Genomic DNA, 19,630 nt, shown 5'->3' with positions numbered 1-19,630 from the left:
ATTTTCGTTCAACTCGGCAGCTAATACTTAGACTGCCCTCTAACGAGCAGAATCAACACAGAAGAACAAACAGTAAATATTACACACTTTAATACAGACAAACACACACACACGATCAACAAAAAGCAGTAATATTGTGTTGAATTAATTATAGTATGACCCGTTTAGATACATGCAAAAAATAAATTTGTAATCCCTAAATTGATGTTCGTAACGTCTTTCGAAGTATCATTAATTTCGATAAACAATTTAAATTCACAATCGGGAAACCACGCAGGAATGTGGATGGTTTTAATGTTTAAATGTTTAGCCAGTCTTTCTTTTGACCCCCAGAGGGCCGATATGAAAACGAGAAGCAAGAAAGAGAGATTAGAAATAGGGAAGTGAGTGTGAGTTCCTCTGCGAGTGTTTTTTTTCGTTCGTTCTTTTGAATTTGCTTCGCACATCAACACTTTTAAAACTCAAATCCGTCAGTTTGTCGTCTGATCCTCGGTGAGGGTATGTCACATCGTCTTTCAATTCACTTCAGTCTGTGCATCTATCTGTCTACTGTATTTGCATGCTACCTTCGTTAAAAAAACGTAACAAATAGATTTTTTTAATCGTTTGTGGTTGGCACTCTCATGTTTCATGACAATAAAATTTGACATTCACACATTTTGCTCTTTTACCAACTTTCTTTGTCATTCTAATGGAGGCATACACCGCTTAACACACTCACCACAAACTTTATCTGTCAGGACGCACAAGAAAAGAAATATTCCTGCTAAACGTTTATGTGAGTATTCGCTTGTACAGAAATCGATGTTTTGCCTAACAAACAAACGATTAACAAATCATTATTTCCTCTTTAAGTCAACCTATTGAAGTTCCCGGAAAACCGAATTAAATGTATGCAAAGTCAGTTCATAATTATATTAGTAATATTTTCACGAGTATTTGTACATTCGCTTTACTAAACATCGACTCTGACATTTTCGTTGTCTTTCGAATTGCATAGCAGGCCACAAAATATTTTAATTTCTCCTCACTGCTGCTCACCAATCAATTATAAGGCACATAAAGAAAAACAATATTGACACTCACATTCAATACTGAATGTAACTTCAACCGATGGTGCCACAAAAGTCTCTGTACCACAATAACATTGCTTTTTCTAAAAGGAGTGTAATTAGTTCATGTGAAAATATACAGTATGTTGTTTTTATTGCGTTCATATTTTATTTGAAATGTTAATAAACAAGGGCCACCTCTGAGGCGAGTGGTTAGCATCTCAAGTTCACAGTGCAGAGGTGTCATGTTCATTTGGCCTTCCTGTGTGGAGTTTGCATGTTCTCCACGTGCTTGCGTGGGTTTTCTCCGGGTCCTTTGGCTTCCTTCCACATTCCAAAAACATGTATAGCAGGCTGGTTGAACACTCCAAATTGTCCCTAAGTCCGAGTGTGGGTGGTTGCTCGCTTCTGTGTGGCCTGCGATTGACTGGCAATCTGGTTCAGGGTGTCCCCCGCCTCCAGCCCGAAGACAGCTGGGATAGGCTCCAAAATCCCCCATGACCCAAGTAAGGATAAATCAGTTCTGATTAGTGAATTAATGAATAAACAATTTCACTGAACTCATTCACTGACATTCATGAATTTATCCAGTAATTAAAAATATGACAAAGCCCCATTCCCGACTTAATTCAGGTTTTGTATTTTCTTATTTGGGTGCGAATAAAACGCTGGCCATGGCCTCTGGCAATTTTTTTCCCTTCCACAAAGCGACAGCATTTCCCTAATTTCCATGTTAACACTTTTTTCCAGCTTCAGCTAAAGCACTACTATATAAACCAATATGTATGTATTGCCCTGTATTTTGGACAGCATTTCAAGCTCATATAACTCCAGACCCATATAATTTAGGAATTAACTCTTTTTTTCTGATGCAAAAAGAGAGTCGAAGGTTTCTTACGCTGCCTTGAATGTTTATGTAGCCCTAAACCTCAATATTCTATCGGTCTTGGAATTCGATTGACAATAACAAAAACCCTGGCACTGGAGTGGACACATGTTTGCACGTTAAACAGTGGCGATCAACATTTATCTATGTAACATTTCACTAATTATGATTTTCCAATCAGGCAGGGCATGAACGCCATTTTGTGACATCTTATGGTGTAGCAGAAGAGCACCAATTACAGTCAAACCTCGGTTTTTGAACATCTCGGTTCTCATCCCATTCGGTTTTCAACCAAAAGTGTCATATTTTTTATGCCGCGGTAAACAACCGAAATTTGATTCTCAACCAAACTGCGTGCATCTAAATGCATCACTCGACTACCCTCCGCTTCCTTATACGTCACTTCCTTATATGTCACGTCTTCCTCATTGTGAGCGACGCATTATTGTTGTTGTTTTATTTTTGCGAAAATGCAGACATATTTGAGTTATATGAGCTTGGTTAAGATCTCCTGAATAGTCTGATTTTAAAGCAAGCAGAGCATGGTTTGAAAAGTTAGTGTGCCCTGTTTGCCCAAAGACAGCTGGGATAGGTGCCAACACGGCCCGTGGCAGAAAGAAAATTGGTGAAAATAAATGTTGTTTTTAGTAGAATTTTACACATGACCTGCTCTATTATTCAGTTTTTATCTGGTCTATGCGATGAAATAGTTAAAAAGTTGTTTTCTAGACTTTGAACGGATTAAGATTTTTTACATTGATTTTGGATTGGATATGCCTTTATTAGTCTCACAGTGGAGAAATTTTAATGGAAAGTGCTGTTTCGGTTTTTGAACAAATCGGTTTTAGGACAGGTTTCTGAAACGGATTATGGTCGAAAACCGAGATATCACTGTATATGCAAATTGAGAGTCCATTTGAGACTAGCAGAAATTAGGATCCAAGGATAAAACAAATAGGTGAATTAGTGTATCGGAAGTATTGCTGGGTCTTCACTCTGTTTAATCATTGCATCATATTTATTGCAAAAAGTTAGCAGCATGACCCATGTACGACAAACTGAAACTGACACATAATGTACAGTTCGGAGGGGAAAAAATGCCCAATTAAAGCAATAAGGTGGCACCAGGAAGGTGCCGCAAGGGGGAACTATACCTTGTGTGTGCAGGCCATGGTATGTGCCATGCCTAAGCAATGATAACTCCAATTGTGACAGATTATATCTGTATTAAAGCCATCGCTGTCCTGAAAGCCTGACGCAACTTCCCCATTAGTTTGTCTGCATTTTTTTGCAGTTACTGTGAGTCAACTCGCGTTCATATTAAAAGACAAACACGCGCACACACACACATACACACACACACACACACACACACACACACACACACACACACACACACACACACACACACACACACACACACACACACACACACACACACACACACACACACACACACACACACACACACACACACAAATAGTCTATTTTCAAGAAGAAAAGTCATGATGTTACCAATAATAAATTGAACATAGTAGTTAAAATACTGTAATATCACACTAATGTTATACTTTTCCCAATAGTTATAATGTAATGTTAATTTCAAAATTCAACAACTCTGGATGAAAAATACAATTTTTCACCCAATATTTAAATGTAAACCTTATTTTAGCTTTTGGATTGGATTAGCCTTTATTAGTCTCGCAGTGGAGCAATTTCACAGCACCAAAGTGGAAAGGAAAAGAAGAAGTAGAAAAAACAAATTACAGGACCTGCTGGAAAGGCAGCCACTCTCGCGGCGCCATATTCAAGTCAAAAGAACAACAAATAATTCATAAATAATATTACAAAAGAAAAGCAGTTCTCAATGAAAGAGGATTTTTTTAAGATGGCGCCACGAGAGTGGTTGCCTATCCAGCAGCTCCTGTATTTTGTTTTTCTACTTCTTTCTTTCCTTTCCTCTTCCTTTCATAACTTTGCTGTTGTGAAATGTACATTTCTCCACTGCGAGACGAATAAAGGTACATCCAATCCAATCCAATCAAAGTGTCATTTTCACCACACAATTTAGGTATAGTCTGATTACAGAATTTTGCGCAAGACTATTTATTTTTTTATTCTTTTGCCGCAATACTAACCTATAGACATCTGTTCTGAAAATAAGCGCGAATCACAAAAAAGTGTTGCTCATCTTGCTTGAACTTCACTTGGATGAACATCACTGCTCTGTCTTTGCATGGCTTGCGGTACACCGACGCACAACAGAGCGATACAAGGAAGTGCTCACATATGCAGTGTGAGATAAAAGACCGGTTCCAAGTAGCCAATTGACTGTCACACCGACGATTCACAACAAATAATAGATTCATTCACTGGCCGCTGGCCACTTTCAACATCCTTGCACACTCCAGTGATTTCTTGATCATTCATTGCAGATCACGCTGGCGTGAACCATGTGTGACAGCATTTTGGAGGACATTTTCATTAAGCGCTCGCAGCAAAGGAGGAAAACGTCACCGTTGAACTATAAAGAGAGATGGTTCATCCTCACGCGGGACAAACTTTCCTACTACGACTACGATGCTGACAAAGCGGTAAGAATGGAAAGCTATTTGAACTTTATGACTTGAGCGTTATCAAGCCATTCATTTCAATTGGAGTTTCACTTTTTCAAAAGCAGTTTCGTTTGTCCCCAACGCTTTTTGTCTTTTTTGTCATTGAAGTATTTTTAATTCGCTATAATAACCAGGGAAACAATCCCACTAAATCAAATGGTCATCTACTGTATCGAGAAATAATCTATACCTACGGGTTGAATGAAAGCAAACTGCTCTTCTACTGATGGCGGAATTCACAATTCGCCTGTGCATTGTTGTTGCAGCATAATAATTTGAGTACAAATGTTTATTAACTGTGCTTAGGTATAATTTTTATGCATCTATAATTTATTTTATGATTTACATTTTATTTTACTTCCTTTCTCTGCACTATTTTTCCTCAATAAAATGTATAGATTTTTACACTTTTATAGATAAAAATAGCTCGATAGATAGATAAAAATAGCTCGATAGATAGATAGATAGATAGATAGATAGATAGATAGATAGATAGATAGATAGATAGATAGATAGATAGATAGATAGATAGATAGATAGATAGATAGATAGATAGATAGATTTTTTTACTGTGGGTATTTTTAATTTGACTTCAATTATCTGTACATTTCATGAAAAAAAAACTGTTCATGCTTAAGACCAGCAAATGCCAAATATTTGAAGTCTTTTACTCAAATAAATACAACAATGTGATAAACCTCTATCCAATTTGCTCTTTGAGTTGTACTTTACTGGTACTTTAATTACTTTACTTGTACTTTTAATTGTCACTTCGGGGCACTTAACAAAAATGAAATTATTAACTTGGTATTTCACAAAACAGTCAGTAAATATGTAATCATTGATGCTTTTTGAGACATTTTTATTTGGTGCCGTTTCTCGAGATTTTGCTCTTGTAAAATATTTGCCCTGATTCCAGAAAGGTTGTGAAACACTGCTTTGATGCATGATCAACGTTTCAATATTCTTTGTAAAAATAAAAAAGTAATTATTGTACTTTTCCCATTTGTCTCGCAGAAGCGAAAGGGCCTCAGGGGGTCAGTGGACGTGGAGAAAATCAAATGTGTAGAAACGGTGCAGACTGAGCACAACAGCCCGCAGGAGCGCATGTATGCATTCCAGGTAGAGTTTTGAGTTGGCCATGTTGAAAGATAGATTTTGGTTGATGGGAGCACCCTTTCCAATTGACAATAATGTGCAACAAGTGTAACAAGTGAAAGAAGCTGTCCATGTGCGGGGGCTTTTGGGGTGATTGCAGACGTACACTTGGCTACTCCACTCTTACTACACAGGAAGCAAGAGTGTGAGAGGCATTGGTGCAAATACAAAATAAAAACTAATCATGTTGTTATTTTAAAGGTGATTTACGATGAAGGGCCGCTGTACATCTTTGCAAAGACAAACGAAGTTCGGGCTCAGTGGATCAAGAAGCTGAAAGAACGTCAGCATGCATATTGATATAATCTCTTTGAGGAGGAAATTTGTGCTCATTCAAATCTCGTGTGTACGTGTGTGTGTGTGTTTTAGTGGTGCAAACCAACAAGGACTTGATGCAAAAGTACCACCCGTGCTTCTGGATCGATGGCATGTGGCTGTGCTGCCAGCAGGAAGTCAAGCAGGCGATGGGTTGTAAGGTTCTGGATAGCAAGAACGGTGAGGATGAGGCACACGCCATTTCTGAAAAATTATTTCTGTTCATTTCATCATGCGTCTTGAATTAACCTGTCATGTCTAACTGCGTTGTGTTTAAGATTACAGGAAACATCCGAGTTACGAACGGGTTTCGTTCCAACAAAACGGTCATAAGTCGAAATCCATTCAAAATGGCCGACGTGTATAGTATACAATGTCAATCTGTTATTTTTAAGCAATGTTTTCTATTGAATACTATTATATACCAAACTGTTTACAGTTCATTTATAAATTTTTATCATTTTCTATTTTGTATTACCTTATACGTTTTAGTGTTGTTTTTATCATTTATATTTCATATTATCGAATTTTATTACTGTTTACCTGTACCTGTAATGTATACCAAACTGTTTAATTTACAGTTTATTTATACTTTTTATGCTTACCGTTTAGTGTCGATGCATGCGCGTTATGCCGACCCAAATACGCTCGGCTTCCCACATATGTGTGCTGTTGAAAAATCGCCAGAAGAAGTCGCTCGACACACATGACACTACAGGAGATGTTGCCACGATGGTAACTGCACTGTATTGAGTGTAGTCACGCAGTAGATTGCTGTGCGAGTGTGTGACATGCTGGCTGGCCAAAATTGTAGTATGCGTTGCTGGCTGCTTGCGCGTTGCGGTGCGGTGCCAGGCGTAGAATTAAAAAAAAGTAAAGGGTCTGGCGGTCGTGGTCATAAGTACGGGTGGTCATAACTCGCGCCGGTTGTAACTCGGACGTTACCTGTATTGATGACGCAAGGCAATGAATTCTTAGTTATCTCAACGACAAAGGCTGAGAGCAGAAAACAATAACCTCCTCGTCAATTATACTGATACCCCTCCGCATGGAGCACTTTGATAATGGAGGCTACAGTGAAAGAACATTTATCAGTTCACACATTTTGTCTACCGGGAATTATAATGCAGTACTGTACTGAGATTTAGCAAATTGACATTGTAAACAAAGCTGAGTCACTAAAAGTTGGCGAATGCTGATTGCTAAAACATTTTTTCCCAATAGGCTTGAAGTCTCGGAGGGGAACCCGCAAACCTCTTCCCCCGACTCCCTCAGAGGTAAGCACATCTTTATTGATTCACTGTAAAAATCCTACAGTGAATTGTTTGCTCAAGATCCAGGGGTTTAGCTAACAAACCGGTGAGCTAAAAGGACACACTGGAAGATGACATAAACGGACCGGACTGCACCATCTTTCATTCTGATTAAAATGGCAATGACCAAAAACAAAAATCGAATAAAAGTGTGCCTGCTAGTTACTCGCCTCTTTCTGGGTTTACGACACCATACTGTAGAATTGTTTATTGTACTTTAAATGTGACTCAAACATACCTGTCAAGCGCCCGTATTTTGTTGTATTCTGTACGATTTGTGCACATTTTTAGGAAGTTTGTACGGGAAACTCAGAAATTGTTAAATATAATTTTGAGATATTTTCGATTCCGTTTTCACCATTAAATATTAGCAGTAATGATAATCATAACAAATATCGCTACTTGTAAAAAGCGAAGTCAACCACCGAGAAAACAAGTCAGTCCGAAAAAGTCTCAAGAAGAAACAAAAGTTCTGAGAAGACAAGCTCCGGTCAATTAGAATTTATTTTGAAATCAGTTGAATTAAACTTTTTACCGTGTTTTACTGTCATATCATTCATACTTTTTACAAACATTATACATCGTAAGAACACACATTCAATTTTTTTTTTGCTTTGGACAAATTAAATTTGTCCATAACAAAAAAATGCTCTACAACAAAGAATATACTTGAATTATTGCTAGAAATACGTTGTAACTTGTGAAAAGTATGAATGTTTACATGGGAAATTTTGTTCACAAAATTGCGCAATGAAATATTACACACTCGTATGGTTATTTCTCAGGAAGGAAACATTGAGCCGTTATTCAAGTCACAGTGTCTCGCAGGTTGAAAGGTATGCTCAAAAGGGCCCAGAACTAAAAAAAAATTCCTCTTCCAGAATTTAAACAAAAACAGCAACTACAAAAAAGCAGCAATTTGCTGTCCATTTGTCAGGCTGCTTCCAGGTTTATTGCAGCTGATACAAGACCATCTTGAATTTGGCCATTCCTGAGAACAGTTCCGACAATACCCAAACAACAAAAAGAAAGAGAAACTAGTTGAATAAAAGTTGCATTGTAGAGCAAACTGCTTCCTGCTTACAGATGCTGATGTAAGATAAACAGACAGTACAGTTCCATTTTTGTTTCTGGGGCTTAGGAAACCAGTTCATAGGCTACTTCCTGCTAAAGACGTCAGTGCATGGGTCATCTTTTCATCGTTATTTCAAACCGAACCATCCTGACATCGACAACATCCAATCAACATTTTTTGAAGTCTGAAGTAGCAGAAAACAGTTTTGCTCATGACACTGTGTATCACGCATGAACACAAACATGAACCCACCGCACCATGTATATTGGGTCTTTAATTTATTCAACACAAACAAATCTCCTTCACGTCCGGCTCATCAGTACTATAAGCAAGTACAGCAGCCACGCTATCGGTAGAATATTTAAAAAAAAAATAAATAAAATAAGGAAAAGGGGAAAAATGGTGAAAAATAGGTCAAGAAAATAACGGCTAAAAACCATTACTGTACTCTTAATGGCCACAAAATACATCATGCTCAAATGTTGAAATCAGATTTGAAAGCGAAGTTCTTATCATTGCAACATTGATGTGAAAAAAAACTTATTTTGATAATTTTTTTTTTTAAAACATTTATCGCTAAACTCTGCCATTTGCATTCAGGCGATGTGTTCTTATTAGAGTGGAACAGCAAAAAGAGAGAATACATTTCTTTACAGGCCGATTTATCTTACCTTATTAGTTGCCACTAACGTGTCGTTATTCTCCCAGTTTTGCTATGTGGTGTTCCACAGGGCTCAATTTTGGGGCCTATGTTGTTCTCACTATGTCCCCATAGGGTTCCATCCTGAGGAAACATGGTATTTCTTACCACTGCTATGCAGATGACTGTCAGATCTTTGTCCCACTGAGCAAAACCTGTCTCAAAACTTACTTGTACTCATTGGCTACGACTCAGCATGATTCCGACTTGATCTTGGTTTCACTCCCTGGTATTTTCTGCTATCTTTGTGACTGTTTTATTTCCTGTATATGATAGCTGTCTATGTTAATGTATTGTATTGTATTGTATTGTATTGTATTGTATTGTATTGTATTGTATTGTATCACAATCCATTGTGTTTCAAGCTTTGCGTGTTTGGCGTGTTTTTTTAATTTTTATTTTAAGAACAAGCCCAGCAGACGATTACCTCCGCAGCTTCCCGAGGCCAATGAGCCCAGCGCGGGGATGAGCGTCATAGCTCAATACAACCACCCGGCCATGATGTCTCACGACCTTGAGCTGGAGAAGGACAAAGAGTACATCATCCTCGACATGTCCGACCCCAATTGGTGGAGAGCCAGAGACAAATACGGGTAAGTAAAATTTATTTTGCCTGCATTACTGATAACTATACTCAAAATTGTGTTTGATGTTGTAGAAATGAGGGTTACATACCCAGTAACTATGTAGTGGAAGCTGGACATGGCTTAGACAGATATGAGTGAGTATCAACACGAGTCTGCTTCGTCAGAATTCTTCATTTAATTTGCATTTAATGTCAGAAACCTCCAAATTCCGTTAAAATTGTCTTTCTTTTCAAGTTGGTACTGCAAGAATACAAACCGTAGCCAGGCAGAGAAGCTCCTGAAGAATGAGGTAAGCCTTGTTAAAAAGTGTCAAAACCCAGTACAGTGATACCTCGGCTTACGAACTTAATTAGTTCGCAGAAAGTGTGTGTAAGGCGAATTGTTCGTCTTCCGAGCATTTATTTCCCATAAGAAACCATTAAAAATGAGAATAATCCGTTCCCAGCTCCCCATAAAACATAATTTTCTACTAAATAAGCCCTAAAACTATACAAAATATACCTTATTTTATGTATAATAAATGTGCTATTGTATTGTAATAAAAGAAATAAATGGTACTGTATAATAATAAAGTAGTTTTATTTACCTTTTGTGATGGTCGTTGATGTTCTTGCCTCTTGATGATATCCGAGTGAAGTTGCCGTTTTTCAACCTCAACCAGAGGGGGTGTGGAAAACTAGTCCGCCAGCCACCGTGGCGCTGTTCGACCGTGTGGTTTGGTGTTCATCCGCCGAAAACTAGTCCGCCAGCCACCGTGGCGCTGTGTGTTTAGGTTCGTCCGCCGAAAACTAGTTTGTATGCCATTTGCGAATTTAATGTTCTTAAGGCGAAAAGTTCATTAGCTAAAGCGTTCGTAAACCAAGGTATCACTGTACTCATATACTGTACATGAAATATACCGCTAGTTCTTATCCTCGCAAGGGTCTCGGGTAGGGTTGAAGAATGAATCATTTTTTTTCCTCCCAAAAATTGTTCATCCATCGCCTCAGACTAGCCTCAACCAACTATTGGTGAAAAGTGAATCGGTGACTTGTCAACCAATCGCATGGCTCCAAAACAGAGCAAACATGCTAGCTATGATTTAACCTTAAAAACCGCAAGCTCAAAGTTGTTCAATATTTGGATTGCCTCACTTTTTTTTGATTGTCAGAACAAAGAGGGTGGCTTCCTGGTGCGAGACTCTAGCAAACCAGGGAAGTACACGGTGTCTCTGTTCAGCAAAAGCGGCGGGTGAGTTTCACTTTGCTTCGCACGTTACGATACAATAGAATGTATTATCCACTGAATGTTCGGTAACAGAAACAATGGATGTGATTGCATGTAAATCGTCTATGCAAAACCACTATTATCTCACTGACCTCATCTTCTTTGTGCACAATGACAATCCAGCACTATCTTGTCCATTGTATAATTGTTTCATTTTTCCTGTTCGCAGAGAGGCTGGTGGCATTTGCAAACATTACAACATCTGCACCACCCCGCAGGGGCAGTTCTACTTGGCCGAGAAGCACAACTTCAACAACATACCGGAGCTCATCAATTATCATCAGCACAATGCCGCAGGTTCACGAACATTTACTCATTCACTGCTAGACATGTGTGAAAATGTTTCCACTTCAGTGCCAGGGCTTTTGTAATTTTCACTAAAATTCCGGACCCACAGAAGAGTGAGTAACCCCAGTCTCTACTGTAGCGACATATATTTGGAAAACTTTGATATATTTCTATATTATAGTTGGAAAACCTTTTTTCATTCATTCTTATAGTCCGGTGCGCCTTATATATGGAAAAAAGTTTGAAAATACACCATTCATTGAGGATGCGCCTTATACTGCGGTGCTCCTTATACACCGGAAATACGGTATGTTCGGCAACAAACATAAACCCTGTTCGATATTTATTTTGACCTCGGTTATGCATTAAAAAAAGTGCAAGAAATTTGTTTTCGATGACATGGGATCGTTAAATATGCATAATTCGTTTGAACATGTTTAGTCAGACTCTATAAGCTTGATTATAAGTAATACTTTCCTGTTCTCCAAATCACCAGGAATGTTTAGCAGACTGAAATATATTGTTTCCGATCGAGCACAGCCTCCATCCACAGCAGGACTTGGCTATGGTAAGTGTCACAGAAGAACCTGGACAATGCAATGTATTCAAATCAATGATTTGAAAGTATTTTAGTTAAAACATTTGAAAACCATTACCCATCATGCTACTGGGAGACAACTGGGAGTAGAAAATGCTGCTTAGCATCATGGCTAGTGATCATGATGATCATGGCCAGCGCTTTATCGACACCCAAACAAGGAAAAACAAAACCCGAACAAATTCGGGAATGGCGCTTTACGTCATATTTTCAATTCCTGAATAAAATTTGGATGGCAGTGAATGAGTTAATGACCAAAAAGAACATTATCCTATATCATTCTTTAGTTGTTCACTTTTTGCGTATGCCGCAGGCTAAATGACTACGTTAGCCAAAATGCAATTGGACTTAGAATACTTCATTCAACTCCGCTTTACACGCAAGATGTAAAGTGAAAGATGAAATATTTGATAAAATATTAAGATCGAATTCAGAGAAAAAAAAACCACTAAAAAGACAACAATCTTGTGTTCCGCAGGCATGTGGGAGATCGACCCGTCCTTTCTGACTTTCATTCGGGTCCTTGGTACGGGTCAGTTTGGCGTGGTGCAGCATGGCAAATGGAAGGGCCAGCATGACGTGGCCATCAAGATGATTAAAGCCGGGGCTATGTCGGAGGACGACTTCATCGAGGAAGCCAAGATCATGATGTAATGCGTGATCAATTATATTATCCAGCCCACGGTGGAATGCGTTGAATCACGAGCCCGCTATTTCAAACTAGGATGCTCCACCACGAGAACCTGGTGCAGCTATATGGCGTGTGTACCAAGCAGAGCAGCATCTACATTGTGACTGAGTTCCTCTCCAATGGCTGCCTGCTCACCTACCTCAGGGAGGGCCTCAAGCAGCACCCCACCTCCGTCCAGCTCCTGGAGATGTGCAAAGATGTCTCCGAGGGAATGGCCTACCTGGAGTCCAAGCAGTACATCCACAGGGATCTGGTGAGAAACCACAGAATGCATCATGGTGACTCGCTCGTGTCGAGACGTTTCAATTAAAATGTATATTCATTTTTCACCACAGGCAGCCAGGAACTGCTTGGTTGCCGGCAACGGAGCAGTCAAGGTGGCAGACTTTGGTTTGTCGAGGTAGAATCTAAGGAATTATGAAAAGTGTTGTGTTATAACTGCAAGAGTTGTGGGAATGCGAGAAAAATAAACATGTATTTTCTTGTACAATGAAGTAAAGCTAGCAAGCTAGGCCTTCTCCTCACTTGAGCACATTAGGATGCGCTGAGATGCATTCTCAACCTAATTTCCAATTTCAGCCTCTATAGATGAAAAGGTTTCTTCAGCTGTTTTCGGTCCTTATCCGAAAAGCATCATCAGCGAACTAACAATTTTTTGGTTACTAAAAATAACTAAAAGTAACAAAAAAATGTTAGTTCGCTGATGAAGCTTTTCAGATGAGGAGCGAAACGTCCAACACCTTCAAAGAAGTACAGATGACGGCTTAAGAAACCTTTTCATCGATGGACCACTCCTGTACAACTGAGATCTTACACAGATGTTCAGCCTCTATACACATTAAAGGCACAATTGGTCATTACAAAACTGTATATTACTATATATTTGGTTATTCACCCAAGTTTTGGGTTGTTTTATTGATGATTTATTTTGACCCAACTCTTGGGTGGCTCCATTTGACCCAATGTACTGCCACATCATTGTAAATGTCCCCGGGCCTTCAAAAACAACAGTGCCGTTCCATTACTTAATTGAAATATCTATTAGCTATCTGGCTATCTATTGGCTATCTATCCAGCTGGCTGGCAAGCTAATAGCTGGCTATCTATTGGCTTTCTGGCTGGCTATCTATTAGCTATCTATCCAGCTAGCTGGCTATCTATTACATATCTATGAGCTAGCTAGTTGGCAGACGATCTACTAGCTATCTAGCTGGCTATCTGTTAGCTATCTCTCCAGCTGGCTATCTATTAGCTAGCTGGCTATCTATTGGCTATCTATTAACTGGCTGGCTATCTGTTGGCTATCTAATAGCTAGCTTTTCACTCACTCAGTTATTCCGGGTTGAGTGAACGCTGGCGCATGTGGCTGCCACTGCTCACCCACAGAAAAACTGATCATGTGACTGTATTATTATTATTATTATTATTATTAAATCTTACAAATATTATGATTCTTTAAGCAATCAGAGATTGACATTCGAGTGCCAACTCGATGGCAGTCCTCTGATTGGATGGTCAAAGAAAAAAAAAATCCAATATTTGCGGTTTGTCAGTCGCACCTTTACATTTCATTGCAAACATTGTTTTTCTGCTCACGTCCAAGCCATAAATAAAATAGTTTTAGTGCCATCGAGCAATTTAAATGGAGTGAAGGGAGGAGCTTCATTTCCTCAGGTCATCTTGTCTTCAAACATAAAGTGTTTTGCTGCCATGTTGTGGCATCTGTAGGCTGCCACAAATTTGTTCTATTTTTCTCTCATCTGACAATTGCGTATATTTTGTTATTTTCATATGAATGATTATTTCTGAGGCTATCGCCATATTAGGAGGTGGACTAAGTCCTAATTAACAGATTCACTGCCAGACATGTGCAAAAATGTGTCCACTCCAGTGCCAGGGTTTTTGTCATTGTCACTCGAATTCCAAGAACCACAGAATATTGAGTTTTAGCACTACATAAACATTCAATGTAGCGTTAGAAACCTTCAACTCCCTTTTTTTCATCAGAAAAAAAAGAGTTAATTCTTAAATTATATGGCTCTGGAGTTATATGAGCTTGAAATGAGGGCGGCATTCCAAACTACAATGCAATACATACAATTTGTTCATATAGCGCTTTAACAACAGCTGAAGCTGGAACAAAGAGCTAATATGGAAAAAAGGAAAATGCTGCGCCCTGGTGGAAAAGAAAAAAAAACATTGCCAGAAGCCATGCCCAGCGCTTTATCGACACCAAAGCATGAAAAAACAAAACCTGAAAAAAATTCGGGAACTGCGTTCTATGTCATATTTTCAATTACCGAATACATTTGTGAATGGCAGTGAATGAGTTAAAGGCCAATTATACTAACAATCATAACAATGTATAACAAAGTTTCATGTCTTCAGGTACGTCCTCGATGACGAGTACACAAGCTCTGCCGGTTCCAAGTTCCCCGTCCGCTGGTCGCCTCCTGAGGTTCTCCTTTATTGCAGATTCAGCAGCAAGTCGGACATTTGGGCTTACGGTATCTAATTGAATTGTCCAAAAAAAAACACTTTGAAAATGCCCTTGTCGATTCAAGTTTAGGTTCAGTTATTTGACACGTCCATATGTTTCCAGGCGTGCTGATGTGGGAGGTTTACACTTTGGGGAGGCTCCCGTATGACCGTCTGAACAACAATGAAATTGTGTCTCAAGTGTCTGGAGGCCTCCGACTATACCGTCCTCAGCTGGCACGTGAGAAGGTCTACAACGTCATGTCGTCATGCTGGCTTGATGTAGGTCCAAATCGACATTGAAAATATTGTATTGATGAAAATATACACTTGATAAGTGGTTAGCATCCTGTTATAAATTCTAATGGAAAATATCAACTAAAAGGACGACCGACACTTTTTTGTTTCCTAACTGACATCAGAAAAACATTTTATAGCATCTAAAATACCCAAAACACGCAGTATGATATTCAACAGTGACACACTCCCCACTCAGTTGGTTTCACTCCTACCTCGCTGGCCGCTCACAGTTTATCCAAATTACCTCATTCACTTCACGGTCCTCCCCTGTGTCTTCTGGTGTGCCCCAAGGTTCTGTCCTGGGGCCCCTTCTCTTTATTATATACCTTCTTCCCCTTGGTGATATCTTCCGCAAATTTGGCATTCATTTTCACTGCTTCGCGGATGACACCCAGCTCTACCTCTCCAGTAAACCCGACGCCTCTCTTCCACCTGCATCCCTTACACTTTGCCTCTCAGAAATCAAATCCTGGTTTTCTCATAACTTTCTCAAACTAAACAGCGAAAAAACTGAACTTCTCCTTGTCGGTACAAAATCCACCCTTCACAAAGCAAACAGTTTCTCTCTCACCATTGACAATTCTACCGTGTCCCCCGCCCTTCAGGTGAAGAGCCTGGGTGTCATCCTTGATAGCACACTATCTTTTCACTCCCACATAAATAACATAACCCGGTCTGCATATTTTCACCTCCGCAATATCAATCGTCTCCGTCCCTCTCTCACCCCTCACACCACTGCTATCCTCGTCCACAGTCTCGTCACCTCCCGTATCGATTATTGTAATTCACTTCTTTTCGGGGTCAATCAAAAATGTCTCCATAAACTCCAACTAGTCCAAAATTCCTCAGCCCGGATCATCACAAAAACCCCCTCATTTCACCACATCACTCCTGTCCTCCAACAGCTCCACTGGCTCCCTGTTAAACTCCGTATTGAATTCAAGATACTTCTGTTTACATTTAAAGCCATCCATAACCTTGCCCCCCCCTATCTGTCTGACCTAATTCAAATCTCCGTTCCTACTCGGGCCCTCAGATCCTCTTCCTCCCTCCACCTCTACACGCCCTCTGCCCGTCTCACAACGATGGGGTGCAGAGCTTTCAGCCGCTCCGCTCCTAAACTCTGGAACTCACTTCCACCCAACATCCGCAACATTGACTCCCTTCCTACTTTCAAATCTCACCTGAAAACCCACCTCTTTAAACTTGCTTACATGGTCTAATTTATTATGCTGTTTTATTATTTATTGCTTTATGCATGACTTTTACTGTTTTGTGTGTTGTCTTTGTTGTAAAGTGTCCTTGAGTGTTCAGAAAGGCGCTTGTAAATTAAATGTATTATTATTATTATTATTTTAGTCAAATGCAAAACACCAATAAAATGACTTAAAGTGTCCAAAATCTGCAAAAGATTGAGCTGTGAATTGGCCATTTTCAGAAAGTCCCGCCCCCAGTTCGTGACGTCACGCCAAGACGTCTTGCATTGCTGGGGAATCAAAACAATGGCTTCAGATTCGGAGAATATGCTTTCTTGTTACTCATCCAGTTATGAATACGATTCAAATAGTTCTTAAGAGGAAAGCATACATGTTTGCAATCGATTAAATAATATATTCCGTGCCATATTGAGGCAACATTGGGGGGAAATTTCTCACCCAAAAAGAGGCAGAAAATGGCCACCGAGCTCCTGTGAGGAATGAATCAGCCCATTTCCACAGGCTGATAAATTCCCTACATGGAGCATGGAGCTCTTCTGGCTCTTTCTGGTGCAACACAAGGTTTTCAGACTAAACAATCATTGACGTGATGGAAGGACTGCTACAATGTGTCCTTTTTTTTTGGTCAGGGGCGTTCCTTCAGTGACGTCACGTACGGACTCGTCACCAACTCAAAAACAAGACTTCCAGAATATTCAGCGCGAGTCTTAAAACGTAAAATATAGCTATATGCGGTGAAACTTTGTAAAATATGCTCAGTAAAAGTCATTTGAAGCCATTTTACAAATTATGGACACAACTTTTCCGGAGACGTCGGTTGTCCTTTAAATTGCTCGGTATAATTATATTGTTTAGTTATTTAATGTGCCCATAAGAAATGCGTTTGACATGTGCAATTTCTCTTATTTTGTTCATTCCAGAAGGCGGATGAGAGGCCCACCTTCCAGGAACTGGTGTTCACTGTTCAGGATTTGCTGTATGAACTGCAGTAGATTAACCTGGAAAATGAACGCAAACGTTTCGACTCTTTAAACATCATGTAAATTACTGGGTTAGAATAGCTAATTTAATTAACAGTGATATCATTTTTTGACAACCGTTACTGAACATACAAACATATTGTAATGCTGATGCATTCTGTTCGCACTTTTTAATGAACCAATAAAACGGAAAAGAAACAACAAAATGAGTACAGATGCACACCAGAGGAGATCACCGCATCTCACTGAAGTGGCCCCGCCCTCATAAAGAACGATGAATTGAACAGTGCTTTGTTAATTCGTAATTATTTACAAAATAAAATCTGTGTTGGATTTTTAACTAAATAGCGTTGTATATTATACATACTATACTGTAGTTTATTTCTCGCCGTTCTGCGACGTACAATCCAGGAAGACGTCGTATGATGTCATCAAATTGCGCCGCGCTATTGGTCCATTTACTTCCGGTCTTTCCGGCGGCGCACATCTACCCACGTGAAGGTCAGCATTTGTGGTATCAGGCGTTCTTCAGTCGTGGATTTTTTTGGACTAACGTCGACTTTCATTCGAGCATGGACGGAAAGACGGCGAGCACGGACCCTCAGCTGCAGCAATTCATCGAGATTGAGTCTCAGAAGCAAAAATTTCAGCAGCTGGTGCACCAAATGACGGAAGTGTGCTGGGTAAGTGTAAACATCACTTCACATCATTTAGCTTTGACAGCGGTCGGCTAGTAGTTCATAGACGATGGGAGTTTGTTATTGTAATGCCTTCCGCCTTTTATTATTTAGTAATGGGGCGTACTGCATAGGATAGTAGATACTAAGATGTAGGCCCAAACAATAAGCACACAACAGTTCCCTTGTTCTGCCAAGTGCTGTTAAAGCTCTAACTAGCTGAGTTTGAACTGTCAACAAACGATTAAACCGTGACTTTTGGTGTGTTTTTCCTGAATTTTACTTGATACATTTAATTTAATTAATAAGTCCTGATAAGGCTTGGGCGTGTGCCTAATGCCATGTGTGCAACCGCTTTTTCCAACGACGGGATTACCAAAATTGTGCATATGTCAGTTCGTGTTTCAACAATTCTTAGTTTTACAGAATTTATTTAAATTAAATGGCTATATTTTCGGTTTCAATCCTCACTCCGGCTTCCCTGTGTGGAGTTTGTTGGTAGCCTCACCCAGAATTGTTCTCCCAAGGCCTGCATGGGTTTTCTCACACAATCAGCATAGCAGGCCGAATGTACACTCCAAATTGTCCCAAGGTGTGAGCATCAATGGTTGTTCGTCTTTGTGTGCCTTACGATTGGTGGCAACGGGTTCAGCCCCCCCCCACCAGACTGGCTAAAGTCAGCTGTTATAAGCTCCAGCCCCCCCCCCCCCCCCCCCCCCCCGCGACCCTTGTGAGGCTAAGTGGATCAGAAAATGGATGGATTTGAGCACTGTGTGAAAAGTGCAATCTCCGTAAAACTAAAAGCTATTTGATATTTGCTGGCTCTACATTTTCTGGTAATACAGTACGTCTGTGTAAGCTCTCAGTCGTACATGAGTGGTCCATCGATGAAAAAGTTTCTTCAGTCGTCATCTGTACTTCTTTAAAGGACAACCGACGTCACTTTTTTTGTTTCCTAACTGACATCAGAAAAACGTTTTATAGCATCTAAAATACCAAAACACACAGTATAATATTTGTATTCAAATGCAAAACTATTGCTCTGGTAATTGAATATCTCTCTTAATGGTGTCATAATTTACACAATATTTAGGTGATGCCACTATTGTTATTTATTTTTTAATCCCTTTTATTTATCCATTCAACTTAATTTGTCTGTTATGCCCCCCTCCTCCCACCAGGAAAAGTGCATGGACAAGCCAGGGCCCAAATTGGATTCCAGGACAGATGCGTGCTTTGTCAACTGTGTGGAGAGATTCATCGACACCAGCCAGTTCATTCTTAACAGACTGGAACAGACGCAGAGGAGTCGAGGGTCTTTCTCAGACAGCATGACAGACTAACGTATGCTTTGAAGGGACACTTGCAAAAGCACGCTGGTGTTTGGATCTGACATGTAAATTAAAACTGTGTCTTGTTAAAAGTGCCTCCCAT

At 39.7% G+C, this 19,630-nt stretch overlaps 2 protein-coding genes across 3 annotated transcripts; both read left to right on the top strand.

The window, feature by feature from the left end:
- Positions 1-51: 51 nt before the first annotated feature.
- btk (Bruton tyrosine kinase) lies at positions 52-17,823 on the top strand. Of its 2 annotated transcripts, none has more exons than XM_089021982.1 (18): positions 52-72; positions 4,374-4,532; positions 5,571-5,675; positions 5,913-5,994; positions 6,081-6,206; positions 7,251-7,303; positions 9,520-9,707; positions 9,773-9,835; positions 9,936-9,990; positions 10,852-10,931; positions 11,137-11,264; positions 11,752-11,823; positions 12,332-12,503; positions 12,578-12,797; positions 12,880-12,944; positions 14,933-15,051; positions 15,147-15,304; positions 17,460-17,823. In XM_089021982.1, the coding sequence occupies exons 2-18, from the start codon at positions 4,392-4,394 to the stop codon at positions 17,529-17,531; spliced, it is 1,899 nt and encodes a 632-aa protein (XP_088878108.1). In that variant the 5' UTR covers positions 52-72; positions 4,374-4,391; the 3' UTR covers positions 17,532-17,823. The 2 variants fall into 2 exon arrangements, with proteins under 2 accessions (XP_088878108.1, XP_088878100.1); XM_089021974.1 differs by lacking the exon at positions 52-72 and adding an exon at positions 146-498 and having other exon boundaries at positions 17,460-17,822.
- Positions 17,824-17,976: 153 nt separating this feature from the next.
- timm8a (translocase of inner mitochondrial membrane 8 homolog A (yeast)) lies at positions 17,977-19,622 on the top strand. Its single transcript, XM_089021962.1, has 2 exons — positions 17,977-18,202; positions 19,378-19,622. The coding sequence occupies exons 1-2, from the start codon at positions 18,092-18,094 to the stop codon at positions 19,537-19,539; spliced, it is 273 nt and encodes a 90-aa protein (XP_088878088.1). The 5' UTR covers positions 17,977-18,091; the 3' UTR covers positions 19,540-19,622.
- The last annotated feature ends 8 nt before the right edge of the window (positions 19,623-19,630 follow it).

This window comes from Hippocampus bargibanti, linkage group LG02, assembly GCF_051943395.1.
Source record: "Hippocampus bargibanti isolate YZ-2025 linkage group LG02, ASM5194339v1, whole genome shotgun sequence".
In the NCBI taxonomy this organism is placed as follows: Eukaryota; Metazoa; Chordata; class Actinopteri; order Syngnathiformes; family Syngnathidae; genus Hippocampus; species Hippocampus bargibanti.
This window is presented reverse-complemented; position numbering and strand designations above follow the sequence as displayed.